This window comes from Tamandua tetradactyla, chromosome 3 (genome assembly GCF_023851605.1).
Source record: "Tamandua tetradactyla isolate mTamTet1 chromosome 3, mTamTet1.pri, whole genome shotgun sequence".
In the NCBI taxonomy this organism is placed as follows: domain Eukaryota; kingdom Metazoa; phylum Chordata; class Mammalia; order Pilosa; family Myrmecophagidae; genus Tamandua; species Tamandua tetradactyla.
This window is the reverse complement of record NC_135329.1, coordinates 77,278,309-77,304,142: the sequence shown is the minus strand read 5'-3', so window position 1 is coordinate 77,304,142 and position 25,834 is coordinate 77,278,309. Positions and strand designations below refer to the sequence as shown.

Sequence of the window (25,834 nt, the reverse complement as noted above, 5' to 3'; positions counted from 1 at the left end):
GCATCTATATTCATTAAAGAGATTGGTCTATAATTTTCTTACAGTATCTTTGTCTGACTTTGGTATTAGGGTGATGTTTTCTTCTAGAATGGGTTAGGTAGCTTTCCCTCCTCTACAATTTTTTAAGAGTTTGAGGATGATTGGTACCAATTCTTTCATGAGTCCTTGGTAGAATTCACATGTGAAGGCATCTGATCCGGGGCTTTTCTTTTTGGGGAGCTCCTTGATGACTAATTCAGTCTCTTTAGTTGTGATTGGTTTGTTGAGGTCATCTATTTCTTTTTGAGTCAATGTTGGTTTCTCTTTCAAGAAAGTTGTACATTTGGTCTATATTGTCTAGTTTATTAGCTATAGTTGTTCATAGTGTCCTCACATTATCTCCTTTATTTCTTCGGGGTCAGTAGTTATATTTCCTCTTTCATTTCTGATTCTGCTTATCTGCATCCGATTTTCTTCATCAACGTAGCTAATGGTCCATCGATTTTATTAATTTTCTCAAAGAACCAACTCCTGGTTTTCTTGATTTTCTCAATTGTTTTCATGTTCTCAATTTCATTTACTTCTGCTCTAATCTTCATTAGTCCATTCTTTTTGTTTGTATTGGAGTTAGTTTGCTATTCTTTCTCTAGTTCTTCCAAGTGTACAAATCCTTGATTTTTGCTCTTTCTTCTTTTTTAATATAGACATCCAAGGCAACAAATTTCCCTCTTAGCATTCCATTAATTTTGCATTCCTTTCATTTTGATATGCTGTATTTTCATTTTATTTGTCCCAAGATATTTATTAATTTCTCTTGTAATTTCTTCCTTGACCCACAAGTTATTTACGAGTGTGTTGATTAGCCTCAATATGTATTTGAATTTCTGGCCCTCTGACTAATATTGATTTCCAAATTCATTCCATTATTATGTGAGAAAGTGTTTTGTATGATTTCAATATTTTAAAATTTATTAATATTTTCTTTGTGACCCAGTATATGGTCTATCCTTGAGAACCATCCATGAGTACTTGAGAAAAATGTGTATCCTGCTGTTGTGGGGTAGCATTTTCTATAAATGTCTGTTAAGTCTAGTTTATTTATCATATCATACCAATGATCTTATTTGTTTATTAATCCTCTTTGTAGATCTTCTATCCATTCATGAGAATGGGGACTTGAAGTCTCCAACTATTATGGTAGAGCCATCTATTTCTCCCTTCAGCATTGCCAATGTTTGTCTCATGTACTTTTAGCACTCTGTCTTGTTGCATAAATATTTATGACTGTTATGTCTTCTTATTGAATTGTTCTTTTTATTAATACTCACTGTCCTTCTTTGTCTCCTTTAATTGTTTTACATTTGAATTCTGATTCACCAGATAATAGTTGTAGCTACTCCTGCTCTACTCAGATTGTTGTTTGTATGAAATAACTTATCCCAACCTTTCACTTTCAACCTATTTTTGTTCTTGGGTCTAAAATGAGTATCCTATAGACAGCATATAGATGGCCTGTTTTTTAATCCATTCTGCTAATCTGTATTTTGATTGGTAAATTAGTCCATTAACATGTAATGATATTACTATATTACTATAAAGGCAGTACTTTCTTCTACCATTTTATGTTTTAGATTTTATATGCCGTATCTATTTTTTTTCTTTTTGCCTTTACTGATAGTCTTCTTTTCTATACTCTTTTCCAAAACACTCTCTATTGCATTTTCCTATCATCCTGTAGAGCTTCCTTTTGTATTTCTTACAGAGCCAGTCTCTTAGTAACAAATTATCTCAGAGATTGTTTGTCTGAAAATATTTTAATCTCACCCTTCATTTCAAGGACATTTTTGTTGGATATAGAATTTTGGTTGGCAGTTTTCTCTTTGAGAATTTATGCAACTGCCTTCTTGCCTCCATGGTTTCTGCTGAGAAATCCACATTGAAAAATCTCACTCGGTTTCTCTTGTATGTGATAGATGGATTTTCCATTGCTGCTTTTAAAATTCTCTTTATCTTTGACATTTAACTATCTGATTAGTAAGTGTCTTGCAGTATGTCTATTTGGATCTATCCTGTTTGAGGTACACTGTACTTCTTGGATCTCTAATTTTGTTTCTTTTATAAGAGATGAGACCTTTTCTGTGATTATTTTCTCCATTTCTCCTTCTTTCCCCTTCTCTACACCTTCTGGTATACCCACAACACATGTGTGGAATTTCAGCTGTTCTACCTGGTCCAGACTGGTTTGTACTGTGTGTCCAGTAACTGTTGTTCCCTTGGCAGTTTTTCTGTATTGTTTCTGACTTTTTACTAACTGCTCTGAAGGATGAATTAAATTCCACACCTCACTATTCCACCATCTTGCCCCCACATTACATTATTTTTTAAACAATTACATTATCCTCATATTTTTCCAATCAGTTGAATTAATTAAATTGTCAAATGGATAGAGTATGATGGCCAATGGGGGAAGACAGAGAAGACATATCCCAATTATTTACAAATAAATTTGAACTTTAATATTAGAAAATTAGATTGTCACCATTTGAGTATAAATGTATGTGCTTTTTAAAATCCTGGCTCACATTTCTCAATCCAAAGTGTTGGCAAATTTTAAATAAAATATAAAAGTATATGAAATCATTTAATTTTGGGTTATGTTTAGACAATTAAGCATGGGAAGCAGTCAGAAAATACATAAAATGTCTACTATAGACTAAGAAACAGGTGATTAGAATTTATTATCCAGACAAAGGAAATAAAGATATATTTACATAGAAAAATATATTCATCCCCTCCTCTTTATGTTATATAGCAGTGTAATGTTAAATTATATCTGATTATATATATGCATATATATTTTAATAATACCTGAAACTGCCCCATATGTTTGAAAACTAAGAAATAAATCTATACGAAAATGTAAAGTGAGAGAAATAGGAAACATAGCTCAAGAAAAAGAACTATTAGAAAAAAGACATTTAATCACTTATAAACATCTAATCACTTATAAATCTCAGAAAATTAATGAGAGAAGTTAAAATTATAGGAGGAAAGCAGATTTAAAGCAAACGAGAAAAGAATGTTGAATGTTTCATCAAGTTTATTGATAATACAGAAAACTGAAAGCTAAAAATTTGTAAAGCAAATTAGAAATAGGCTTTGGTACAGACAAACAGGAGAGCCCATATCTTTTCCTTTCTTTCCCATCAGATGTAAATTAAAATCAATCTTATTAATGCATATGATGCTTCATAGAACAAATTTGGTGATGCTGAGCAGTAGAGCAAACTGTTAGTTTATGTGCTTGATTAGCATTCTGTAACTTATATTCTTATAGGAAGCAGAAAATTTGGTAAAACAGAATATATATGGAATGTCAGACTAATAAGCTGGATATTTTTATGGATGGAAATAATTTATTGCTAAACCTCTTATTGCTGTTACATACACACTTGGAAACCATACATTGATTAATGTGTGCTATGCATTAAGTAGGAAACCTTGGTTTCCTGGGTATCTTCAATATATTTTATTTTTCTTTATTAATATGATCAAGAATGAATAACATGTCAAGGGTAACATAATTTCTTCTTAGATTTTTCTGGCCCATGGAAATTACAGTTTTTGCAAACTTCAATTTTTATACTTATATATCTACCAGCCCTGATAGGGAATGGCCTTAGCATCATCATAACCTCTCTGGACACATGCCTCCACACACCTATACACTTCTTAAGAAATCTGTCCCTGTTTGTTCTTGGCTTCATTTCTGCAGCTGTGCTAAAAACTGTTGTCAACTAACTAACCCACAACAACTATCTCCCTCCTTGAGTGTGTCACCTAGTTATTTCTAATGGATTTTTCAGCAGCTGCAGAGCTGTTCTTCCTCATGGTGATATCCACTGACTTCTGTGCTGTCATATGCCATCCCCTGAACTATGCATTCAACATGAACAGGAAAAGTGTGTGAGCTTAGCAGTCCTGCTTTGATTTAGCAGTAGCCTTATGTGCATTACAAATACAGTAGTCACCTTTCTTTATCTTAATCTGGACTCAGTGAAATCCAGCACGGTTTCCGTGCTATTCCCCAATTGCTAATTGTTTCTTGCTTAGAGCATATAACTGCAGAAATTGTGCTTATTATCATTAATGCAGTACTTGATTTATGTTGCTTTATCTGAATGCTAATCTCATTCATCTAAATCTTCTCCACTGTCAGAAAGATTTCCTCCACACAAGGGCAGTCACATGCCATTCCACCTGCCTCTCACACCTGGCTTTTATTACTCTTTTTCTCTCAACTGTTATCATTTCTCACCTGAAATCCTTTTTGGGGTCTTCTTCATTCACTGATTTCATTCTGATTTCTGTAATTTATTGTCTCTTCCCTTAATCCCATAATATATAGCCTGAAAAATAGGTCCATGAAGACCAGTTGAGAGAAGTTGATCATTAGAAAGCTCTTGAAAAAGGAGAATATTCTTGTACTTCTTCAAGAATAGAGGCACTTACCTCAACATGTATTTGAGCAAAGTATTAATCTAAGCTAGTCTCCACCAACTCTGATTATCTCCAGCATTATATGGATGCATGGTGTTGATCCTTGGCCAAAGTCGAATGTAGTATGCTAAATAGTTATTAAATAAGTCATGTTTGGATCTGAAACATTATAGTTTTTGAACTGTGCTACAAAATGTGGTTTTTGGAATTATATAACCCAATGTCAGACATTCTTAATTTTAATCTGTGCTACTGTGTTTGAATTTATTTGTAAATAGAACTTTTAACATATTTCCAGGTATAGCAAATGAACTTCCATTTTACTGGAAGCCTTGAGAAAAGAGAAGGGCCAAGAACGAAGCTTGAATTTAGCAGAAATCAGAGAATATTAGACACAAGGAACTAGAAATGCAGTGGGAAGCAGAGGTACAAGCCAAGGAACCCAAAGGATTGCAGCCAACCAGTATCAGAATGTGACAGAATTTAGGGAGAAAGAATATTTGATGATGTCTTCATTTTGGACTTCGGGCCTACAAAATCATGATACAATAAATTGTTATACTTCAAGAAAACCCATGGATGTGCTATTTGTGATAGCATCCTGGTACACTAAGACACACAGATGCACACACACACACACACACACAGTCATCTGAAATACTTACAGAAAAATGTGCACACTGATAGTTTGCACCTGGGCTTTGTCAGACAATTTGGGCTTCTGGTTAGCTGCCTACTCACACATCATAGTTTTTCCTACATGACTAGAGAATAATGAAAACCTCCTCTTAAAATGAGGCTGTGGATTCCGTGCATTCAAATAATTCCCCAGGATTATGGTTCATGTTGCTGAGAGTAAGCATGTCCTGTGTGACTGAAAAAGTTCTTGGGAATCTTCTCCCATACATTCCAGATTTCTGTAGTATTGCATTAAGCTTTCTTGATCTTGTGCACTTTTTTATTTGTAACAAATCTCTCTTGAGTATACACTGATAGAGGTTGATGAGTAATCTTTATGTGTAAATTAATTTAATTGGCACAACTCTCAGAGCATTTATTTCAACTGCAAAAGTGTATTCATAAATATCACTGGGGAAAATAGAATAAGAAAACACACCTATTATTGGGAAAATTACTCATCCCAATAGTTATGGGGTTATTCATTATTAGATAATAAATTTTAAATTTACTACACTCATGCATTTATCATCTCAATGTTTATGAAATATAGAAAGGCAATAATTTTTTAGAGATTTCTAATTGGGGAGATATTCATTTATTTTTCAGTTTAACCTTATCTTCTTTTTCATCCTCATTTAAAAATATAATGTCCTTAATTCTCTATTCTCACTGAGCAGTACAAGGAAACTGATTTATATATATATATTTTAATTTGGATTGTCAGTAGTCCCTTTTGGCACTTTAACAGAGGACTAACAAATATAATTATAGTTAATGAATCATTATTTAATACCTTCTAACTTTATATATTATATTGTACCCAGAAGCAAATAATTGGGCTATAACCCAGATGCCTTGTTTCTTTAATGCTGATGATATATTTTAAAATTGTATAATCTTTACCCTGTGACTAGACAGAGAAAAAGCCACTCATGGCTGCTCCCACTATATCACCTTATCTGCTTTGCAACCCTGAATGTGGGTGCCTTTGTGTGTTGCCCCTTTGTTACTCAATATGAGTCAACTCAGAACTGACCGCCCAATTCCTAAATTATCTTGCTAGACCAAGGCTGTTCTAATCAGAGTTAGGCTGAGAAACATGCACAGTAGGCTAAACCTTAAAATTCAAGTAACCTAAACATGTAATCAATCTGCACATGTTCAGTGATTAGACAATTTCTAACCTCCTCATATCAAACCACAGTGCTCATTTTCCTAAGCCTGCATGCCTTTGTTTGAATGCTATAAAATCTTGAAAATTTCTCCAATTCAGGGATACAATTTTGAGGACTTCCCTCCTATCTCCACAAGGCTAGTCTTTGACAAATAAACTCTTTTTCAGTCTCTTCCCTCACATTTCCATCTTTCATCTCATTCACCTCCTTACAGTGTCAGGACTCGGACATCAACTGTCTTAGAAAGGACTAGCAAATGCCCCAAAATATCCATCTTTGTAGCATTCTGTGCTTACCTAAGATTCTCCACTGTTGGCAACATGTGCAGAATGTTTATGAAAACAGGAAATATCAAAATTCTCATATTTCCATTATAGCACTTTAGAGAATCAAATGGAAATTAGTTATAAGAATACCATAAGAATTATAAACAGAAGAACTAACTCTAGTTTATTCTGACCTGGAATCCTTCCCATTCTCACCTCTATCAACCCAGTGGCTGCATCTGTAATGCTTACATGGGATGTTTAACAATTTTGGTTACACAAGTAACCAGTGCCACTCTCTGTATCATGGGCAAACTTAAGTTCTTATTTGAAACCACTAGTCTTTCTAGATGGCTGGACGTATACAACATATGCTTTAAATGACAAGTCCTAATATTCAAAATATATTATAAATAATAATAAATCCCTATGCAGATGTCCTTGTATTAGTTTATATAAAAGACTCTCCTAGAAATGACCTTTATAATCCACCTCAAGAAGCTAGACATATTTTGCACTTAGTCAATGAATTGGTATAAGGAAGAGGAGGAAGGGCAAAGGGAAGGGCTCTTTGCTAGAATCTGGAGATCTTGAAGGCAGTTTTAGATTATAACCCTACTTCTATATACATTTCTTGTAAAATACCTGTGATTATTGCAGATAAGTGTCATTATTTCACAACATCTATCTTGTCCTGTAAAGCATGGTAATAACTAAAATGCCTGTATAGGACAATAGCCAGGTGATCTGAACTTGTCTAACAACTCACAGCTGAAGAGCTCTTTCCTCTCCACTCCCTTCCCCCACCAGCCTGTGAGCATACTGCTCCACTGACATCTAGTTTAAGAATGCCATTTCCCAAATATAGCCATTTCCATGTATTAACAGGAAAAACATTTAAAGTGTTCTTTTACACTCTACCTTTAACATATGTCATATACATCCCACCATCTAGAACGACTAGCAGTTTCAAATAAGGACTTAAGTTTGCCCATGATACAAGCAGTGGCACTGAATGAACCATAGACATGTAACAAAGGATACAATCAGAAAATATTTTCTAAATAGAAACATTCTGACCTACAACCCTTCCCCTTCTCACCTCTATCAACCCAGTGGTTGCATCTGTAATGCCTACATGGGATGTTTAACAATTTAAATCTCCATCATTTTCAGAACAAATTCTTCCTTATGAATTTTAATATAAAATTTGCAAAATGTACTAGTTTACTAACTCTATTTCGGTCATACATTGGCAATTGCTTTAATATCTATATTAAAGACTATTATATGTAAAATCTATATTAAAGATTATAGTATGTAAAGACTATAATATGTAAAATTAGGACTTATTTGTTCATTATACACACCATGTGCAAGTAGGGTAAGTAAAACAAAGTACACAGAACACATAGGATGATAGTCCATCTTGCCTAACTATAGACCTACTAGCATAGACCCCCTGATACTTCCTTCTCCCTGGTCCCTGAAGCATACATAATGTACACACAGAATGTTTACTGCTCTGGAGGTGGTTTGACCTTTCCATTTCCAAAATATATTTCATATGAATTTTAACAAAACAATATCTACATAATGTTTTATTTTACTGTTTCTACTTTTTCCATAATTTCTGCACTTCCAAATATCTAGAAAGGCTATTAGCTTCAAATAAAGACTTACATTTGTCCACTATAAATACAGTAGTGTTGAATAAACTACAAACATGTAACAAGGTTTGTGTCTTCTAAACAACATTTAGAAAGACAAGATATTTCAAACAGGAAACTACTTGTCCACTATATACACAGTATTATCAAATAAAACTGAACAAACTTAACAAGGGTTATAATTTGAGACATCTCCTAAGCATGACCGTCTTGGCCTCAAAACCTCCTTAAAATCTAGAAGACCAGATGCTGTAAATTAGGATGTGTTTTCTCATTGTATACGCAGCAATGTAAAATCAAATGTAAAACCAAATGCACAAACATAGGGACATGTTAATCCCTATGGGTAATATTGTCTCATCATAAACACACTGATATAGAACCCTTTGCACTTCTTTATCAGTCTTCCCACAAACCAGTGCACAAAATGTGTACTACTCTGAAAGGCAGTTTATCCATTTCAATAAAATCACAATATTTCATATGAATTTTAACTAAAAGATATTTACAAAATTCATTCTTTTACTACCACCATTTTTCTTTTATGAAGGCTATTTCAATACATCATTTTTTTCCCATTGACCTGCCCAACTGAGTTCTTTTATTATTTCTAGTGGTTTTTCAGTTTTTCTGAAAATATCAGTTTTTTCTTCTCCCTTCTTATTTATTTATTTATTCATTAATTTTTAAAAAATATAACAACAAACATAAGCATTCTTAACATATGATCATTCCATTCTACATATATTATCAATAATTCACAATATCATCACATAGTTATATATTCATCATGATCATTTCTTAGAACATTTGCATCAATTCAGAAAAAGAAATAAAAAGAAAACAGACAAAAATTAATACATACCATACCTCTTACCCCTCCCTTTCATTGATCACTAGCATTTCAATCTACTAAATTTATTTTAACATTTGTTCCCCTTATTATTTATTTTTATTCTGTACGTTTTATTCGTCTGTTGATAATGTAGATAAAAGGAGCATCGGACACAAGGTTTTCACAATCACACAGTCACATTGTGAAAGCTGTACCATTATATGATCATCTTCAAGAAACATGGCTACAGGAACACAGCTCTTCGTTTTCAGGCAGTTCCCTTCAGCCTCTCCATTACATCTTAACTAACGAGGTGATATCTATTTAATGCATAAGAATAACCTCCAGGATAATCTCTCGAATCTGGAATCTCTCAGCATTGACACTTTATTTTGTCTCATTTCACTCTTCCCCCTTTTAGTCAAGAAGGTTTTCTCAACCCCTTGATGCTAAGTCTCACCTCATTCTAGGATTTCTGTCCCACATTTCCAGGATGGTCTACACACCTGGGAGTCATGTCCAACATAGAGAGGGGGAGGATGGTGAGTTTGCTGGTTGTGTTGGCTGGGAAAGAAAGGCCACATGTGAGCTAAAAAAGAGGTTCTCTTGAGGGTGACTTTTAGGCTTTATTTTAAGTAGGATTAACCTATCCTTTATGGGGTTAGGTTTCATATGAACAAACCCCAGGATTGGGGCTTAGCCTATTGCTTTGGTTGTCTCCACTGCTTGTGAGAATATCAAGAATTCTCCACTTGGGAAAGTTAAATTTTCCCCTTTTCTCACTATTCCTCAAAGGGGAGTTTGGAAATACTTTTATACTCACTGTTCAAATCACTCTGGGGTTTACTGGGGCATCACTCTGGACAAACCCACAAAATCTTATGCCCTATTCAAGGTCCTAGCTACTTATGGTGTTCAATTAAACTGTCCACATAAATTATCATAGGAACTGCACTAGTCAAAATATAAATTTTGTACCAAATAAACATTTTTTGCTTTAGTCTCACTCAGAAGTTAAAATTTTAAAATATTAATTACCACTATTTTTAACATATGTCAGTCACTTCAAAACATCTAGGAAGAAGAGATATTTCAAAAAATTATTTAGCATTGTCAAATATATGGAAATTATTAAGGAATAAAATGTGCACACAAAACAATGGTTATAATATGAAAATATGTTCTAAATATGACCAGTCTGGCCTTTTTCTCAGCCTTCTGTTTCATGTGCTCTAACACAGAACCAGCATGAATGTTTGTCTTCCCCAAGTTGCTTGCAGAGACAGTCTAAATTCCATTTCAAAGTCATTTCTAGGAGAGTTTAATTTTCTCTGATTTTTAAAAATTTATTATTATTTTTTAACAAATGGGCATTTCAAGACATGATTTTCTCACTCTATCAAACCTCAGCAACCTCCTGACATCTAGTAAGCACAGCTGTAGCAAAAGTTTTCTTTTTAAAGACTGAGGGAAAGCGGAGAGCAGCTTTTCCCTATTATATACACAGACCTTCTATAAAAGATCAGTAAATCTTCCCAAAGTGTGGTGGGCACTTCTTACTGGACAAATATGGCACATTATCCTACCACTATTTGTGTCTTGAAATTATTAAGCAAGTGCTAACCACCCGTCTGCCGCTTACCGTTCCACGTGTGTCCTCAGGGCTCTGCTCACATCTCAGGCCCATTAAGGCCTCTGCCGGTCGCTGTCGCTGCGAGGCAGCATCTCATTCAGTCTGGACAGAGCGGTCACCGTGCCCGGCTCCACGGTCTGAGGAGGTAGACGCGCTTGGGAACACGCAGACCCGTTTCATTGGCCCTTGAGTCCCTGACCGCCCTCTGCCACATCCTGGAAGCCGCCGTTCTCCTCTTCTCGCAGCCCCGCCACCAGGCAAGTGTGGGCAGGGAAATCAGGCAGCAGGTCGGGCCTAGGGGTGGGGAAGCCGCTGTGGTCATGAAGTCCCCAGGCTGCCACTGCTGCCTGAGGGCTTGGACCGGGCCAACTGGCAGTCGTGGCGAGGACTCCTGGTTCCCACAGGTCACGGACCACGGGTCTGCCGGGGGCAGGGGGAACAAGGCCACATGTGATTTTCACTGAGCTCTCTCAAGGCTTTAAGGGCAGACTTTTATAATTCCATATGCGATACCCTGAGAATTGCTGTTTGAGTTATTGGGAACAGTATCCCATTTGATGTGGGAAGAAAATACTAGTGGCTTGATTTTCTAAGCATTTTAAATCTCATTCATTTTAATTTCTATTTGTGTGTTTGGTAATGTACATAGTATAGGAATATGATGGTATGAATGCAATTTATAAAGAAATAAACATAGATTGGGAATGCTTGTTCAAATTACTTTTACTGTTGAGTGTGACTGAGTGTGGTATCAATGTATTTTGGAAAGAGAGACCACTGACTAAAATCAGAGTGTTACATTTTAGTGTTTTTGTGAGTTGGTATGTTGAAAAGTGTCAGAAATTTGACCACCTGTCAGAATCCCCATGATTTATTGTGTGGTATTTCAACAACCTTATGAATGCAGTTTCACCACTCTTGTGGTTTACAGTAACAACAGAAGTATATTTTGAGTGTTCTGTCCCAATCCTTATTTCAAGATTGATTGAAGTATGGAGCAAGTCAAAGCATTTCCCTGTATCACTGATACTATCTACGAAAAATATATTCCATTCTTTTGGAAATGGAAAAAATATATAAGATTCTAACTTTCTCTTTTGAAATATCTAAGCCAGGTATTCGGGACTGCATTGGCCAAATTAACACTTTTTTCTGTTCCTTCCTTCCATTCTTCCTTGAAATAAGAAAATCCAAAATGTAATGGATAAATGTCACTGGCATTTAAATTGATACCAAGTTTCAGAATCTGGTGGAAGGCGGTGAGTTTTGTGTGTGTGTGTGTGTGTGTGCCTGCTCATGTTTATATAGTGGGACAAACATTCAGGGCTCCTCATCCAGGACACGCTCTTCACACTGGGCATTTAACATCCACTTTTACGCTTGTATAAGAAGGATAAGGGAGAAAGAGAATTTATTACCCCTCTCATTGTAAATATTTTTGACAAACAATGAAATAACAAGATAAAAGGTTAAGGGCATATTTTGCTGCACTTTGATTGCACCACCAATTTAGAGTCCCCCTTAGGCTATCAGCATTTTGTGAGCACTTCCAGAAATTTCTATGCATGTACTAGGATATATATGTGTGTGTATATATACACTTTTCTTAAACAGATGGTAATTGCATTATAGATATTGTGTTATCCAACTTGCTTTTATTCACTTTGCAATGTAATTTGAATATTTTCAGTATAAAGAAAATACAGATTTATCTCATTTTCTTTAGATGCTTCATGGTATTTCTTTGGATAGATTTTTTTGTAATTCATTTAGCTGTTTCCTTATTCAACATTGTAATATCCTTGTGCATACATCTTTGTACCAGGAATATATTTATAGAAATGGTGTTACTGGTTCAAATGTAGGCATATTTAAATTGATGGCAGAGCAAAAAAAAGTGCATCAATTTATCCTCTCATTACTGAGAAATTTTCCCATTTGTTTCAAATTCTCCCATTGTTTATGGGGAAACATGGCATTTGGGTTTTCTCTTAATTTGCTTTTTCTTTAATAATTAATGGTATTGAGCATCTCTTCTACAGTCTGTTGGTCATGTGTAGCTTTTGGAAGGAGGTATTTTTTCAAACATTATTCAGGGTGGGATATTTTCTATTGAACTGATTGCACCCCTAACTGTTACGACACTTAGGGTCCTCAAAGAAGTGAAAACAGTGGGGAATATGGATTTTAATAAACATTGGCTGCTCCATCAAGCAGTCTGATTATTGAGGAGACTTGGAAAGGTTCACTTGTATGACTCGCTACCCAAATGCAGCAGAGGTAATGGAATAATTACCATTACTTAACACAGTTGTGTTAAAATTTAGTCAGGTGTGGTAAGATCAAAAGTGCCCTGTTTCTTCCCTGAATTTTTCTGTAAGAAAGTGATTTACTGGTTTGATCTTACATGACAATACAGAAGGGAATTTTAGGACGTGATTCCCAATGCACAGAAACATAAGGCAAAATTATTTAACATGCTGGCCTCTGGTAACAATGCTTACATCACTGAGTTTGAGTAAGTATCAAGTTCTGTGGGTATGTACTACTGTCCACTGCATTAACTGTCCTTCATGCTGATTCATTATTTTCTAAAGTGTTACTTTGTATTGGATGGTGAAAATTCTGTGGCTAGAGATAAACCAGTCTTGTAGTTTTCAGAAGTACATGAAATAAAAATGTGACTGATCAGCGTATGAATTATTAAATGCAACATGTATAATATAGCTTTATATATGTAGTGTTACCTAGATTGGGCCTATGTGGTATTATTATGAATTTAAAATTTGTTATTATATTTTTATGATGTTCAAATGGTCTGACAAGTTTTTATGCTGAGAATATTTTTTGTTTTACTCTTTCATCAGATTCTACTCTTAAAATTCATACCATGGTCTCTAAAGACAAGCAAAAGTTTCTATAGACAAGAATCAAAAGTTCCTTACTGCTGCAGCCTTTCAGTTAAATGACAGAGAATCCACATTTCCTCTAAATTTATTGTCAACCAATATATTTTATAGTCTCCCACATTCTTTTCTTCTTTGAAAGATATTTTTAATTTGAATATTAAGTTTGTAAGTCAGATAGTTTTCAGGGGTTAAAAATCTGAAATTCAGCATACCTGAAAAAAATTACAAAGGAATTTTTAAAAGCTCACATAGAGAAACATTTGCCATATCTGTTGAAAAATTGCAGCCATAAATTTGCTGGCCACATTATTGTGGAATTGCTGATATTCTCTACTATTCAAAACTATTGAAATAAACTTATTTATAAATAATGCTATTTACTTCAAAAAATATGGAAGGATAATGCATATGTCTCTGTCTGTTGGCTTTAAATTGATTAGATATATTTTGTGGATGGTTGGATGTTTTAAAGATTAATCTTAGCAGGGAAGTCTTTTCCAATGTGAATATCTTATAACTTCACACTGTACATTACTGATGTTTTCCCTGATAATTTGTCATTTTAAGATCTATAGATCTGAGTTCAAATGTACTCATTTGAACATTTCATAACATTTGTTATGAGGTTATACCGACTCCACAGATCCTGTTTCTTTATGTTCTTCTTAGAGTATGCTCTCTGATCAAATGGAATCATCTACTTATAAAATTATTATAAAAGAAACCTATGTAAAGAATAAATCATATGTAATTGTGGTAAAGAATACATTTTACTCATCAGTTAGAAAATACCAAGGGCATAATTGCTTTCTGTGTCTACGTAATCAATTATGGGTTAGTAGTATTATATTTTATAAGAAAAAATATTTTAAAATGCATTGAATTGACCATAAGAGAGTTGAGTAATCTCTAATTCCTGTCACAAAGAGACTTTGGCATTAAGAAGAATCATTTTTATAGCCATTTAATTTATTTAACTTACATTTACTGAAATCATGTTCTTCTTATGTACTCTTCTTGTCACAGATATTTGGTGGGCCATGTAATTAATAAAAATGATCAGTAGAGCATACTGCCTTAAGTATTTTACAAGCTTGAGGGTGGGGGGTGGGGTATGGAGAAACAATCATGTAAGCAGAGGATAATACAAAGAAAAATGAGAAGTAGTCATTAAAAATACAAATGGAATACTAATGTGTTAATATTTGATTGATGTTTACTAATTGCCCATTTTAGATAAGGACTCAACTCCCCATTATCTCCCCAATTATCCATCTACTTCTACTTCCCCATCTCATACTTGCTGCACAGTTTACAGAGGACCTGATATTTTCCAGTGACTCCCTCCCCCATGCTACAGTGTCTGGTCTAAGCACATCTGAAGAAATTAAAACATTGAATTCCTCTGCCCTAGGCACTGGTTCAAGAATGGGCTTGTTATTTGCATCTGAGCAAGAGGACAGGAACAGAGGTTTCCTGAGGGTATGGAGAGGGTTTTCCTTACTCTTCTGGAAGAGCTTCTTTAAATGATCATTTTGTTCACTCTTTTGTCTTGGATGAGAAAGACTATAGCTCTAATGACAGCCTCTTGGCACCATGAGGAAGAGCAAGACTTATGCTAAATCTGACAGCCCCAGAAAGCACAGCACAACAAGAGAAGGAAGTCAGGTCCTTAATCCTATGGCTGAGTGAATGTATCAAACCAAATCTGAAGGCTTTATTTCTTCTGGACTTCAAGATAAGTGAGTCAATAAAATAGTCTGAATTGGGCTTTCTCTTGCCTTCAACCTGTCTAAATTATTCCCAGGAGTTAATTCTTATATTCTTCCCAACAAGCTTAATGAATGCCTGATATCGTTGTCACCATTTTACAGTTGAAGAAATTGAGGCTTAGAATGATAAAGTAACTTGTCCCAAATCACAGTAACAGTAAGTAATAAAGCCAGGACAATAGTAGTTTAACTTCAGGGACCACAACCCTAAGCAATACATCCTACTGTATCACATGCTTTGGGGGAGCACAAATAAGTGGCATGGTGGAAGCATTTCACCCAAGCCTATAAGGTACAGCATAAATTAATGAAGAATGGCACTGACACAACAGCTTTGGAGTAAAGGATATAAATTAGCCAAAGTCAGGGACTAGACTATGTGTAGCCCCACAGGGGGATGGCAGGGAACATGATCAATAGGAAAGTTCTAGGTTTCCTCAGATGTTAGATGAAGAAAGTGGGCAGAAGAGAATGGTATAACAGGATGAAGGAGTTTAAAGGAGGGAGGAGTTGCTGCAAGGAATGGTGAGCATGGTAGAAGCAGAAAAATTGAGTCTGAAACTGATCTTCTACTAGCCCATTAGATAGTGTGACATCAGTTGGACAAAAAAAATCACCTCACCATGATCTGTTTACACTTACAAATTCAATATTATCATATATTAATCATCAGGAAAAATCCAGGTTTCAATTTAGCATAGAAGGTAGAGGAAGTGCTGCCAAAAGGGTTGGTTGAGAATGTGTGTCTAAGGAAGGGTTCAAATGACACAGTGAAATATTAGCCAGGGGTATCCATGATTGAGGATTATGGCGTGATATAGAACACGGGTGTGAGAGTGGCTGTAAACTGGAAGCATGTGCATTTTGGTCAATGGTACCAATATGAGCAAGACAAAGAATTGCAGGAGGTAAAAAACCATTGCCAGCTTGAACTGCATTCAAGATTTCATTTACATACATGGAGTTCTCTACAATTCTGGCTTCCAGTATATCACATCTTGCTGGCAGAAACAAGCTAAGGTGACTACACTAACTTGAATATTAATATTCAATATTAATATTCAAAACAGATGGAGGGTCCAGACCTTTAAAAACAACAAGGACATCAGCAGTGGCAGCCTCAACAGCAGCAACTGAAATAATTTGTAACTCCAGCTTCTGGAGAAGAAATGAGTTGTACCTGGTCCCTTTCATTCATTGCTTTCTGTCTGGCTTTTCTCAGGATTGGGGTTTGTGTTCCAGCCCAGTACAGCCTAAAGACCAAAGAATATGCCAAATGGAAAGTTAGACATGGGTTTTATTTGGGCCTTACAGAGAGAAGACAATTCTTTCCCCATGATAGCCAGTCAGGAAAGGAAATTAGTGATCCCCAAAGACAAGAAGAAGTTGAGTGTCATATATAGCAAGTCTCAGGAGATTTGGCTACAAAGACTATTCAGCTGAGTCTACAGTAAGTTAATTAACAATGGTTATTAGGCTCAATGAACTTCACTATGTGTTTGGGTTAGGAGCGCTGCTGCATGGTCAAGGTTCCACCCTTTTCCCTAAGGGAGGTGACTTCCAAACCCTGGGCTGCCATAGTTTGGGACCACAAATTTATGAATATTAGTTGTAGACTCAGACTAGCTAGGTTTATGTACCCATTCCTCAATTCTCCTGTGTAAATATGGCAAGTTAATCATTTTGTGTCAATTCACATCTTCGAAATAGGGATGCTGATAATATCAATAACATAGTACTGTTAAGAGAGTTACATGAGAACAATACATGCAAAGACTATGGAACATAATGCTAGTAGTAGTTAGTGGAGATGGTGATGCTGATGATGTTAGGTTAACTCAACAGCTGCTTCATTAACAGTTTAAGCAGATATCTGTGGAATAATTCCTGCCATTCAGAAACTATTGTTTTCTGCTATGTAGAATATTTAAAAGACATACTTACTGAGTATTGTTGCTTATTGAAGACAACAGTAAAAAGAAAGAGAGTAAAGGGATGTTGTAGTTTGCAAGCTGCCAGAATGTGATATAGCAGAACTGGAATGGCTTTTAAAAAGGGGAATTTAAAAAGTTACAAATTCTACAGTACTAAGTTGATAAAATTATCCAAATTAAGGCATCCAGAAAAAGATACCTTAATTCAAGGAAGGCCAATTGCTCATGACCATCAGTCAGTTGGGTAATCATGTGGCTGGCATATGCTGTTCCCTTGCTTCATTGTTTTCAGTCTCTGATTCTTTGGGGGTTCCTTACTTAGCTTCTCTGATGATGGTTTCCATCTCTTGGCTTCTCTTTGTTCTCTCCAGGTTCTGGGCTTGAAACATCTTCTCCAAACATCCATGTCTCTGTTTTTTGATGCTTCTGTTCTCTAAGCATCTGTATCTGCTTTCTCTGTTGGCTCTGAAGCTTCTGTCATTTCTTTCAGCTTTGCTCCACCCAAATGTTTCTTCTTTTAAAGGATTCCAGTAAATTAATCAAGACCCACCTTGAACAGGTGGAGTCACATCTCCATCTAATCAGAAGGTCACAACCATGATTTGGTGTGTCTCATCACCATGGAGATCAACAAATCACAAGTTTCCAATTTACAGTATCAAATCAAGATTAAAAGAGATGGCTGGTCCCACAAGATTGGATCATGATTAAAAGATGGCTTTCCTTGGGTACAAAATATTTTCAAACTGGCACATTCCACCCTCTGGGCTCCCCAAAAGACATGATTTTTCCATCTAAAAAACACATTCACTCTATCACTGTGCTGGTTTGAAAGGACATATGTACCCTAGAAAAGCCATGTTTTAATCCTAATCTCGTTTTGTAAAGGTAGCTGTTTCTTCTAATCCCTATTCAGTACTGTATGCTTGGAATTGTAATTAGATCATTTCCCTGCAGATGTGACTCAATCAAGAATTGCTGTGATACTGGATTAGGTAGAGAATGTCTCCATCCAATTAGGTGGGTCTTGATTAATTTACTGTAATCTGATAAAAGAGAAAACATTTTGGAGAAAGAGAGATTCAGAGAGAGCAGAGCAGAAGGACATAGCCACAAGAGGTAGAATCCACCAGCCAGCAGCCTTTGGAGATGAAGAAGGAAAATGCCTTCTGAGAGCTTCATGAAACAGGAAGCCAGGAAAAGAGACTAGCATATGATGCCATATTCACCATGTGCCCTTCCAGATGAGAGAGAAACCCTGACTGTGTTCATCATGTGCCTTTCCAGATGAGAGAGAAACTCTGCATTCACCATGTGCCCTTCCACTTGAGAAAGAAACCATGAACTTCATCAGCCTTCTTGAACCAAGGTATGTTTCCCAGGATGACTTAGATTGGACAGTTTATAGACTTTAATTGGGACATTTCCATGGCCTATAAACTGTGAACTTGCAACTTATTAAATTTCCTTTTTTAAAAGCCTTCCATTTCTGGTATATTGCATTCTGGCAGCTAGCAAACTATAACAATCACAATATCACAAAGCCTTAAAACATTTCAGTAACAATACACATACAATACAAATTTAAAACCAGATCAAAATCTCATCAAAGAAAGTTACAGCCATTGTCTGTTCTAAGGCAAAAACTTTCCCTCTGACTCTGGACTTGTGAAACTCAGTAGTTATCTGCTACCAACATAAAAAGGAGGGACCGTCATAGAGTACATGTTTCAATTTCCATAGGGAGAAATTGGAAGGAACACAGGGGCCATAGGACCTATAAACTTCCTACAACATGCAGTACAAACTCCATTAGATTTCAAAGTCTGAAAGTCATTTATCCTTGGAGCCTTGGAAAGTGGGAGCTCCACCCTTTCCAAGGTCCTAGGTAGTGACTTTGCTCTCACCACACACTGGGGTGGATACAGTCTTTGGGGATATTTGGGAGACCAATTTTTCTTGGCTCCACCCTCTCCAAGATTTGGGGCAGCACCCGGGATCACTGCCATCTCTGGGGCACATGCTCAACCCTTTCAGAACAATGTAGTGGCAGCCAGGCTCTCCCCAAACCCCAAGGAATGTACTCTACCCTCTCCAAGGTCAGGGGCACGATTTTTCCAGAACAGCAAGGTTGAAGGCCCACTCTCTGCCTTTGGGGCTGTTCTAGATTGTAAGCTGCCAGAATGTGATATACCAGAAATGGAATGGCTTTTAAAAGGGGGAATTTATGAAGTTCCAAGTTTACAGTTCTAAGGCTACGAAAATGTCCCAATTAAGGCAAGGTTATGCAAATGTCCAAATTAAGACATCCAGGGAAAGATACCTTGGTTCAGGAAGGCTGATGATATTTGGGATTTCTCTCTCAGCTGGAAAGGTACATGGCAACATCTGTTAGCATTCTCTCAAGGCTTCTTCAATGGCTTTCCTGGGGCTCTTTCTAGTTTGTTAGCTCTGTCAGTTCACATAGCTCTAAGTCTTTCCAAATGGTTCACTCTTAAACGGCTCAAGTAAACAACCCTACCTTGAATGAGTGGAGACACATCTCCATGGAAACTATCTATTTAATCCGATATTACCACCCACAATTGGGTGGGTCTTATCTGCATGGAAACAATAAAAAAGGTTCCACCCAGCAATATTGAAGGAAGCTTAAATGACATGGTTTTTCTGGGGATATGTAACAGCTTCAAACTGGTGTAGGGGCAGACTCACCCACTCCAAGTGCTTTGGTCTGTCCACTCTCCTGACCTGAGGTTTCTCAGCCTCAGATCTCAGTTTCCATGGTTCTGCCACTGAAGTTACTTTTCCCCCAATTTGTCCCTTTTCTGTCTCTTTTTGTCCAGACTGGCAGTAGGTCCATTTATGCAGATCCCACAACACTCTTGTTGGTTTTCTATGCCAACTGAGATTATCCCCATCAGATAATAGGGCTTTCCATAAAACTTTTCTGTATGACTTCATCTCAAATACTCACTTTTCCTGTAATGACTGACTACTTCCATGCTTGAATAAATCCTCATGTGTGGTCCTATTCATTGGGATTTCACCTTCTGGAAGCCCAGAATTTTCCAGAACACAAATTTCTGTTTTCCTTGTACCCAAAAATTCAGTTCTCAATGTATCTGTTTCCTCTCATATTTTACTATAATCTTCAAGGAGCAACCAGACTGCAGTTTCCACATTTAGTTTGGAAATTTCTTCTGATAAATATCCAACTACATCACTTTCAAATTATACCTTCCATTTGCAATGAATGCTTTCCTTCTAGTTTGGAATGACACATTCATCATTTCTATGTAAAGCCTCATCAGATGTTACCTTTAGAATCCACATTTCTACCAACAGTCTCTTCAAAGTTCTCTAGGCCTTCTCTATCAAGTGTCTCACAACTCCTCCAAAATTTTCCCATTATCCATTTATAAAACTATTCCAACATGTTTGGTATTTGCAAACCAGAGTAGCACCCCATTCCTGGGACTGAAATATGTTCTAGTTTGCAAGATGCTGGAATGCAATATATGAGAACTGGAACAGCTTTTTTTATTTTTTAGGTGCATGGTCTGGGAATCAAACCTGGGTCTCCTATGTGGAAGATGAGCATTCTACCACTGAACCACCCAGGTACCCTGGAACAGCTTTTGAAAGGGAACTTAATAAGTTACAAGTTTAGAATTCTAGGCTTATAAAAATGTCCAAACTAAGACATTCAGGGAAATATACCATTATTGAAGGAAGGCTGATTGTTCAGTAACACCTCTGTCAGCTGGGTAGTCAAATGTCTGGCATCTGCTAGGCCCTTGCTCTTGGGCTCCATGGCTTCCAGACTCTGCTCTTGGGAGAGTTCCTGACTTTGCTTCTCTTGGGCTGGCTTTCGTCTCTTGGCTTCCTTTGGTTCCCTCCAGGTTCTGGATTGCTTAACATTTTGTGGTGACATTTTCTGGGCTCCAAGCATCTCCAGACATATATGTTTTGGTTCTCCAAGCTTCTATATCTGCTCTCTCTCTTGGCTCTGACTTCTGTCATTTCTGTCAGCTCTGCTCTCTCCAAATTATTTCCTCTTTTTTAAGGATTTCAGTAAACTAAACAAGACCCACCTTGAATGGATGGAGTCACATCTGCATCTAATCAAAAGGTAACACCCACAACAAAAATGGTAACACCCACCAATGGGTGTATCACATCTATGTGGAGATCATCTAATCAGTAGTTTCCATCCTAGAGTACTGAATCAGGATTAAAAGAAATGGCTGGTTCCACAAGATTGGCTCAGGATTAAAAGGTGGATATTCTGGGGTACATAATATTTTCAAAGTGGTACAGATGTATTAATTTATTTTCCCCAAACTTTTTATGAAAAATTTCAAAAATACAAGGCAATGCAAGAGTATGTTGAATACTATTCACATACTCAGGTTCACACTTTGTATTTTACAAAACTATGTCTCTAACCATTTAAGAAGATGATCAAAAAATTCTCCTTGTCAAGAATGAAAGCAGAACAAACCTATTATTATTCAACAAATCTTGAATGGCTCCTACATGCCAACAATAGAGCCTGCCTGCTCTGAGCTTACCACCGAGTGCAGGGTCCAGGTAGACCAGTGAACGGGTGAACAAATGCATGTGATGATTAGATCTGGGGGTAGAGGAGCTGAGCAGTAAGGGGAGGAGGTGGAAGAGGGTGGGATTGCTTTGGGATGGATGGTCCAAGAAGACCCAGGGGATGACACTGAGCTGAGACATAAATGGTACAAGGGAGGATGCCTTGGGAAATCAGGGATAAGCATTGCAGCAGTGGGAACAGCCCATGCAAAGCTCTAAAGTAAAGGTGCGCACATTTGTGGATCTGTACAAGATTGAGGAGGCTGGAGTGAGTGACCTGTGAGATTTGGGGTGAGCCCCTACAGTGCCTAGGCACAGCTCCCCCAGCTGTGGAATTGGAGGGTGATGTGTCTCTCTGACTACCCCACTTCTCCTAGGTCCCACTGCGTGGTGCTATGGGCCAGGGGCCTGTGGGCCCAGGAAGATGCCCTGGGGATCCTGGTGGGGTACTGAGGACCTCAAGGTTACTAACCAAGGGGTCACCACTTTCAGGTCCCTCTTGTTCAAGAGTTTGGAAATTTGGGGAGCAACACTGCATTTCGTCTGTTTATTCTGCAATTGTTTCCCCCCTAAATTGTGGAATATTACTTATTTCAGCATATTAAACCCCTGATGTTGTAGACATCTTTGGTTTGAATGAGATGAAACAAAAATAAAGACAATTCAAAGAAAGCTAGGAAGTCACAGAAGTTTGGGGGTAGCATGGGTTGAGTCACACTATGAAGAAGGTTCTGGGAAGACTGGGGTTTAGGAGATGGCATTTTAGTCCACACCTGACCCAGTGGGAGTGGCTGGGCAGCGGGGTGCAGAGGGGGTTGAGGGGGCAGAGGGGGGCAGTGGGTTGCAGTGACTCAGCCAAGCACAGCTACTCCTTAGCTGCATGACCCTGGGGGATCTGACGGCCTCCTTGGGGGGTGGGGATGATAAAGCCTAACACATCTTCAGGTTACTGAGCTGACCCCAAGACCCAAGTCCCAACCAGCCCCCCGAGAGCTGCCCCATGTTGGGGTACACTGAGCTCTTCAGACCTTCACCCCAGTGCTCTTTCTTGTCCTTGGTTGAGGCCAGCCGGCACTCCCTTCCAGAGACTTCCAAAAGTCACGGTTTGAGCTGTCCATTTCACCCACAATGTCAGTGCCTGGAAATTGTTGGGAAACTGGGGCCACAGAATGGAAATTAGGCTTCCATTGCCTAAGAATGTCTCCTCCCTTCTGGCCTTGGCTTTCTGCTATTCATCCTTCCACTCAGCATAAACCTGGCGCTCCAGGCTTGGGTTTCCCCCAGAACTTTTCCCTTAGTGCCCCTGGTTTGGAGTTGTCCACGCTCCCTATGTGTCATCTGTCCTCCGGAAGGCCTCAGAGCAGTGGCGCTGCCAGGCTTCCTCATGCCCATGTCCCCAGCGGCCAGCGTGCTGCTGGCTCTGAACAGGGAGCAGTGAAGCCTTATTTTTAAAAACTCAGCTGAGCACCCGCATCACCACAGGCCAGCTGGTTGCCAGACCCACCCCTCTGCCACCCCATTCGACTTTCTGCAAGGTGGGAGCGGGGTTGGTTCCTTCCCCTGGTGGAGCCCCAACACCTGGCTCAGTGCTGGCAGGTATAGGCTCCCGGGGGTACGTTTGAATAGAAAAATGCCTGCCAGGCGCTGCCACCCCCAGTGGGGCAGCCCTCGATTGCCCCGTCTTAGAAGTGGCCTCTCGGGCTGTATCTTCCAGAGCCAGGGGCCAGGTGGCCACTTGCTTATGTATTTGGAAGTTGGGGTTCTACTGTAGACAAAGAGTGAGAAAGAGAAATGGTTTTAGAGCAGCCTGAGCCCCAGACCATGATGGGAGGAGGCTCGGGGAGGCGTGGGGCTGAGCTGCCCGAGTGTGTCGCCCTGGGATGCGGAGGCAGGAAGGGCTATTCCTCGGGGGGAACTGACACGGTTTGCACGTGTGAGGTCAGGGCGTCCCCTGGCCGCCTCCCTTCTTACCCATCTAGTGAAACCCTGGGAAGCTGTTAACCTGTGACTTGTCTGCAGAATATCCAGTGGGAAGGATCCTGGGCTGTGGATGATGTAGGAGGCATGTCGGGAGGTAGTCAGCACAGGGCAGTAGAAACTGCAGGCAAGTTTGCTGAGGACAGAGAGAGAGGACACCTTCCTTGGCTGCTAAATTAGGAGCAGTTGGTGGGGGGCAGGAATGGGCAGTGGGGGGATCCCCAGAGAAGGGGGTTCTACACTGTGTTGCTTTTCAAATAAATCGTAGAAATGATTGCTTTTAAAAATCTGCTCAATGTGCTTTCCTTGGGCCATGTTTTGTACACAGTTCTTAACAGATAGCTTAGTAAGGAAGCCTGGGGTGATAGCCCAGCAGCCCACCCCACCCAGGGGCCCAGGTTCCCTAAGCCCGGGTCACCTGCCAGCTTGCGCGGGTCCTTCTGGCAGCGGCTGGGTGTGGTAGCCATGGGCAATCTGCCCTGGCAAGGGGCAGGATGGAAGTCATGGGGCTCGGGTGGTCTAGAGGCAGGGGTACAGTGACCCCCCAACAAAGCCTCCATGTCTGGAGGAATTACCCAGGATCAGGGACCCATGAGCTCAGTGCCCAGGATGGGGTCTGAGCAGCCACCAGTGGGCTCAGTGTGCCTGGGGTGGGGGAAGAGGGCCTGAGCTGATAGGATCATCTTTCCTGGAAAACGTCTTCCCAGGAGGCAGAGCTGGGTGTGGGGAAGCTGGGATTGGGTGAGCTTCCTCCAAATCATGGTAATGGTTTTGTTTCATCATTTTTTTTTCATATTCACATTTTAAACCTCGATTTGTGCAAACTGTCATCATTCCTTCTCCTGCCACCGCTAACATGTATTAAACCCTTGGGATTTGCTGGGTGCTGAGTTCCACGTCTCAGTTCTTTCCTGATGACAGCAAAGCCCGAGGAGCCCATGGGGCAAGAGGTGAGGGGGTCGGGGTGGTGAGTGCCCTGGGGATGTCTCCTTAATCACACCATGTCTGCATCCCTGCCCCTAGTTGCCTTTTCGGGGAGCGCTGGTGGTTATCACTAGTTCAGTTAATTTGACAAAATCCTCTCATTCTCTAAAGCCTCTGTGTCTCCGTGATCCATACCAGCAGCACAGATTTCAATCATGCGTGACCCCTTCGTGATTTCTGGTTCAGTGAGATTCAAACTCCTGGTTTGGAAACCTCCCGGCCGCTTAGAAGTCTCTTTGGAGCTGGGCCCAGCTCCCCGGTTTCCTGCTGAAGGCCCCAGTTCCCTGAGGGTGTGCAGCTACCCTGAATTCCTTAATATGGCCCAAAGCATCAGGAACTTGGAAGGGAGCTCATGAAGGGAACTTTATATTCGTGGGGTCAGACGTTATAAAATGTGACCCCACCTGGGCTTGCACTCACAAAGCTTTTGGTCATCATTTTCTCCTCTAGATTCCAAAATCCAACTATTTTTAAGATGCTATTTTCAGGGCAAACCTAAATGGGAAATTCCTTAATACTAATAATAAAACATGCCATGCGAAGGGAGCTTGACAAGCCCTGAGCGTGCTGATGTTTAATGCCTACTTTGGGCACTCGGGCCTGTCATTGCTGGGTTCGGAGGCTGCGCCATTCTCACCGGGACACCACAATAATGCCCAAGATGCTTGCGTCACAAATATCTTGTACGCAGGTGCTTTGGATCTTAGGAAAGGGCCTGGGAAAATCGAAACAGTTCTAATGCATGTTTATCATCTATTCTAAAAAGTATTATTTTGATTAGTAAAGGGTAAATAAAGATATAGGTTTGATTTTTGTCACAAATAAACTGAATTGCCAAATAATTAAACCTAGTAGGAGAAGTGCAGTTTAGCCTTTCTTAAACTCTGAATTTTTGAGAAAAAAATGTTTTTGTCAGA

The 25,834-nt window shown here is 38.6% G+C and overlaps 2 protein-coding genes across 4 annotated transcripts in view; both read left to right on the top strand.

Moving 5' to 3' along the window:
- The window catches only part of LOC143677393 (uncharacterized), a 192,512-nt gene extending 181,524 nt beyond the window's left edge, over positions 1–10,988 (top strand). For all 3 annotated transcript variants that reach the window (XM_077153265.1, XM_077153266.1, XM_077153264.1), the window contains one exon: positions 10,769–10,988. In XM_077153265.1, the coding sequence (XP_077009380.1) occupies positions 10,769–10,888 (120 nt within the window). In that variant the 3' untranslated portion in view covers positions 10,889–10,988. The remainder of the gene's footprint in view (positions 1–10,768) is intronic.
- Positions 10,989–25,072: 14,084 nt separating this feature from the next.
- LOC143675659 (phosphatase and actin regulator 3-like) overlaps positions 25,073–25,834 on the top strand; it is a 51,915-nt gene continuing 51,153 nt past the window's right edge. The window contains 1 exon segment of the mRNA XM_077151741.1: positions 25,073–25,207. Coding sequence (XP_077007856.1) covers positions 25,073–25,207 — 135 coding nt within the window.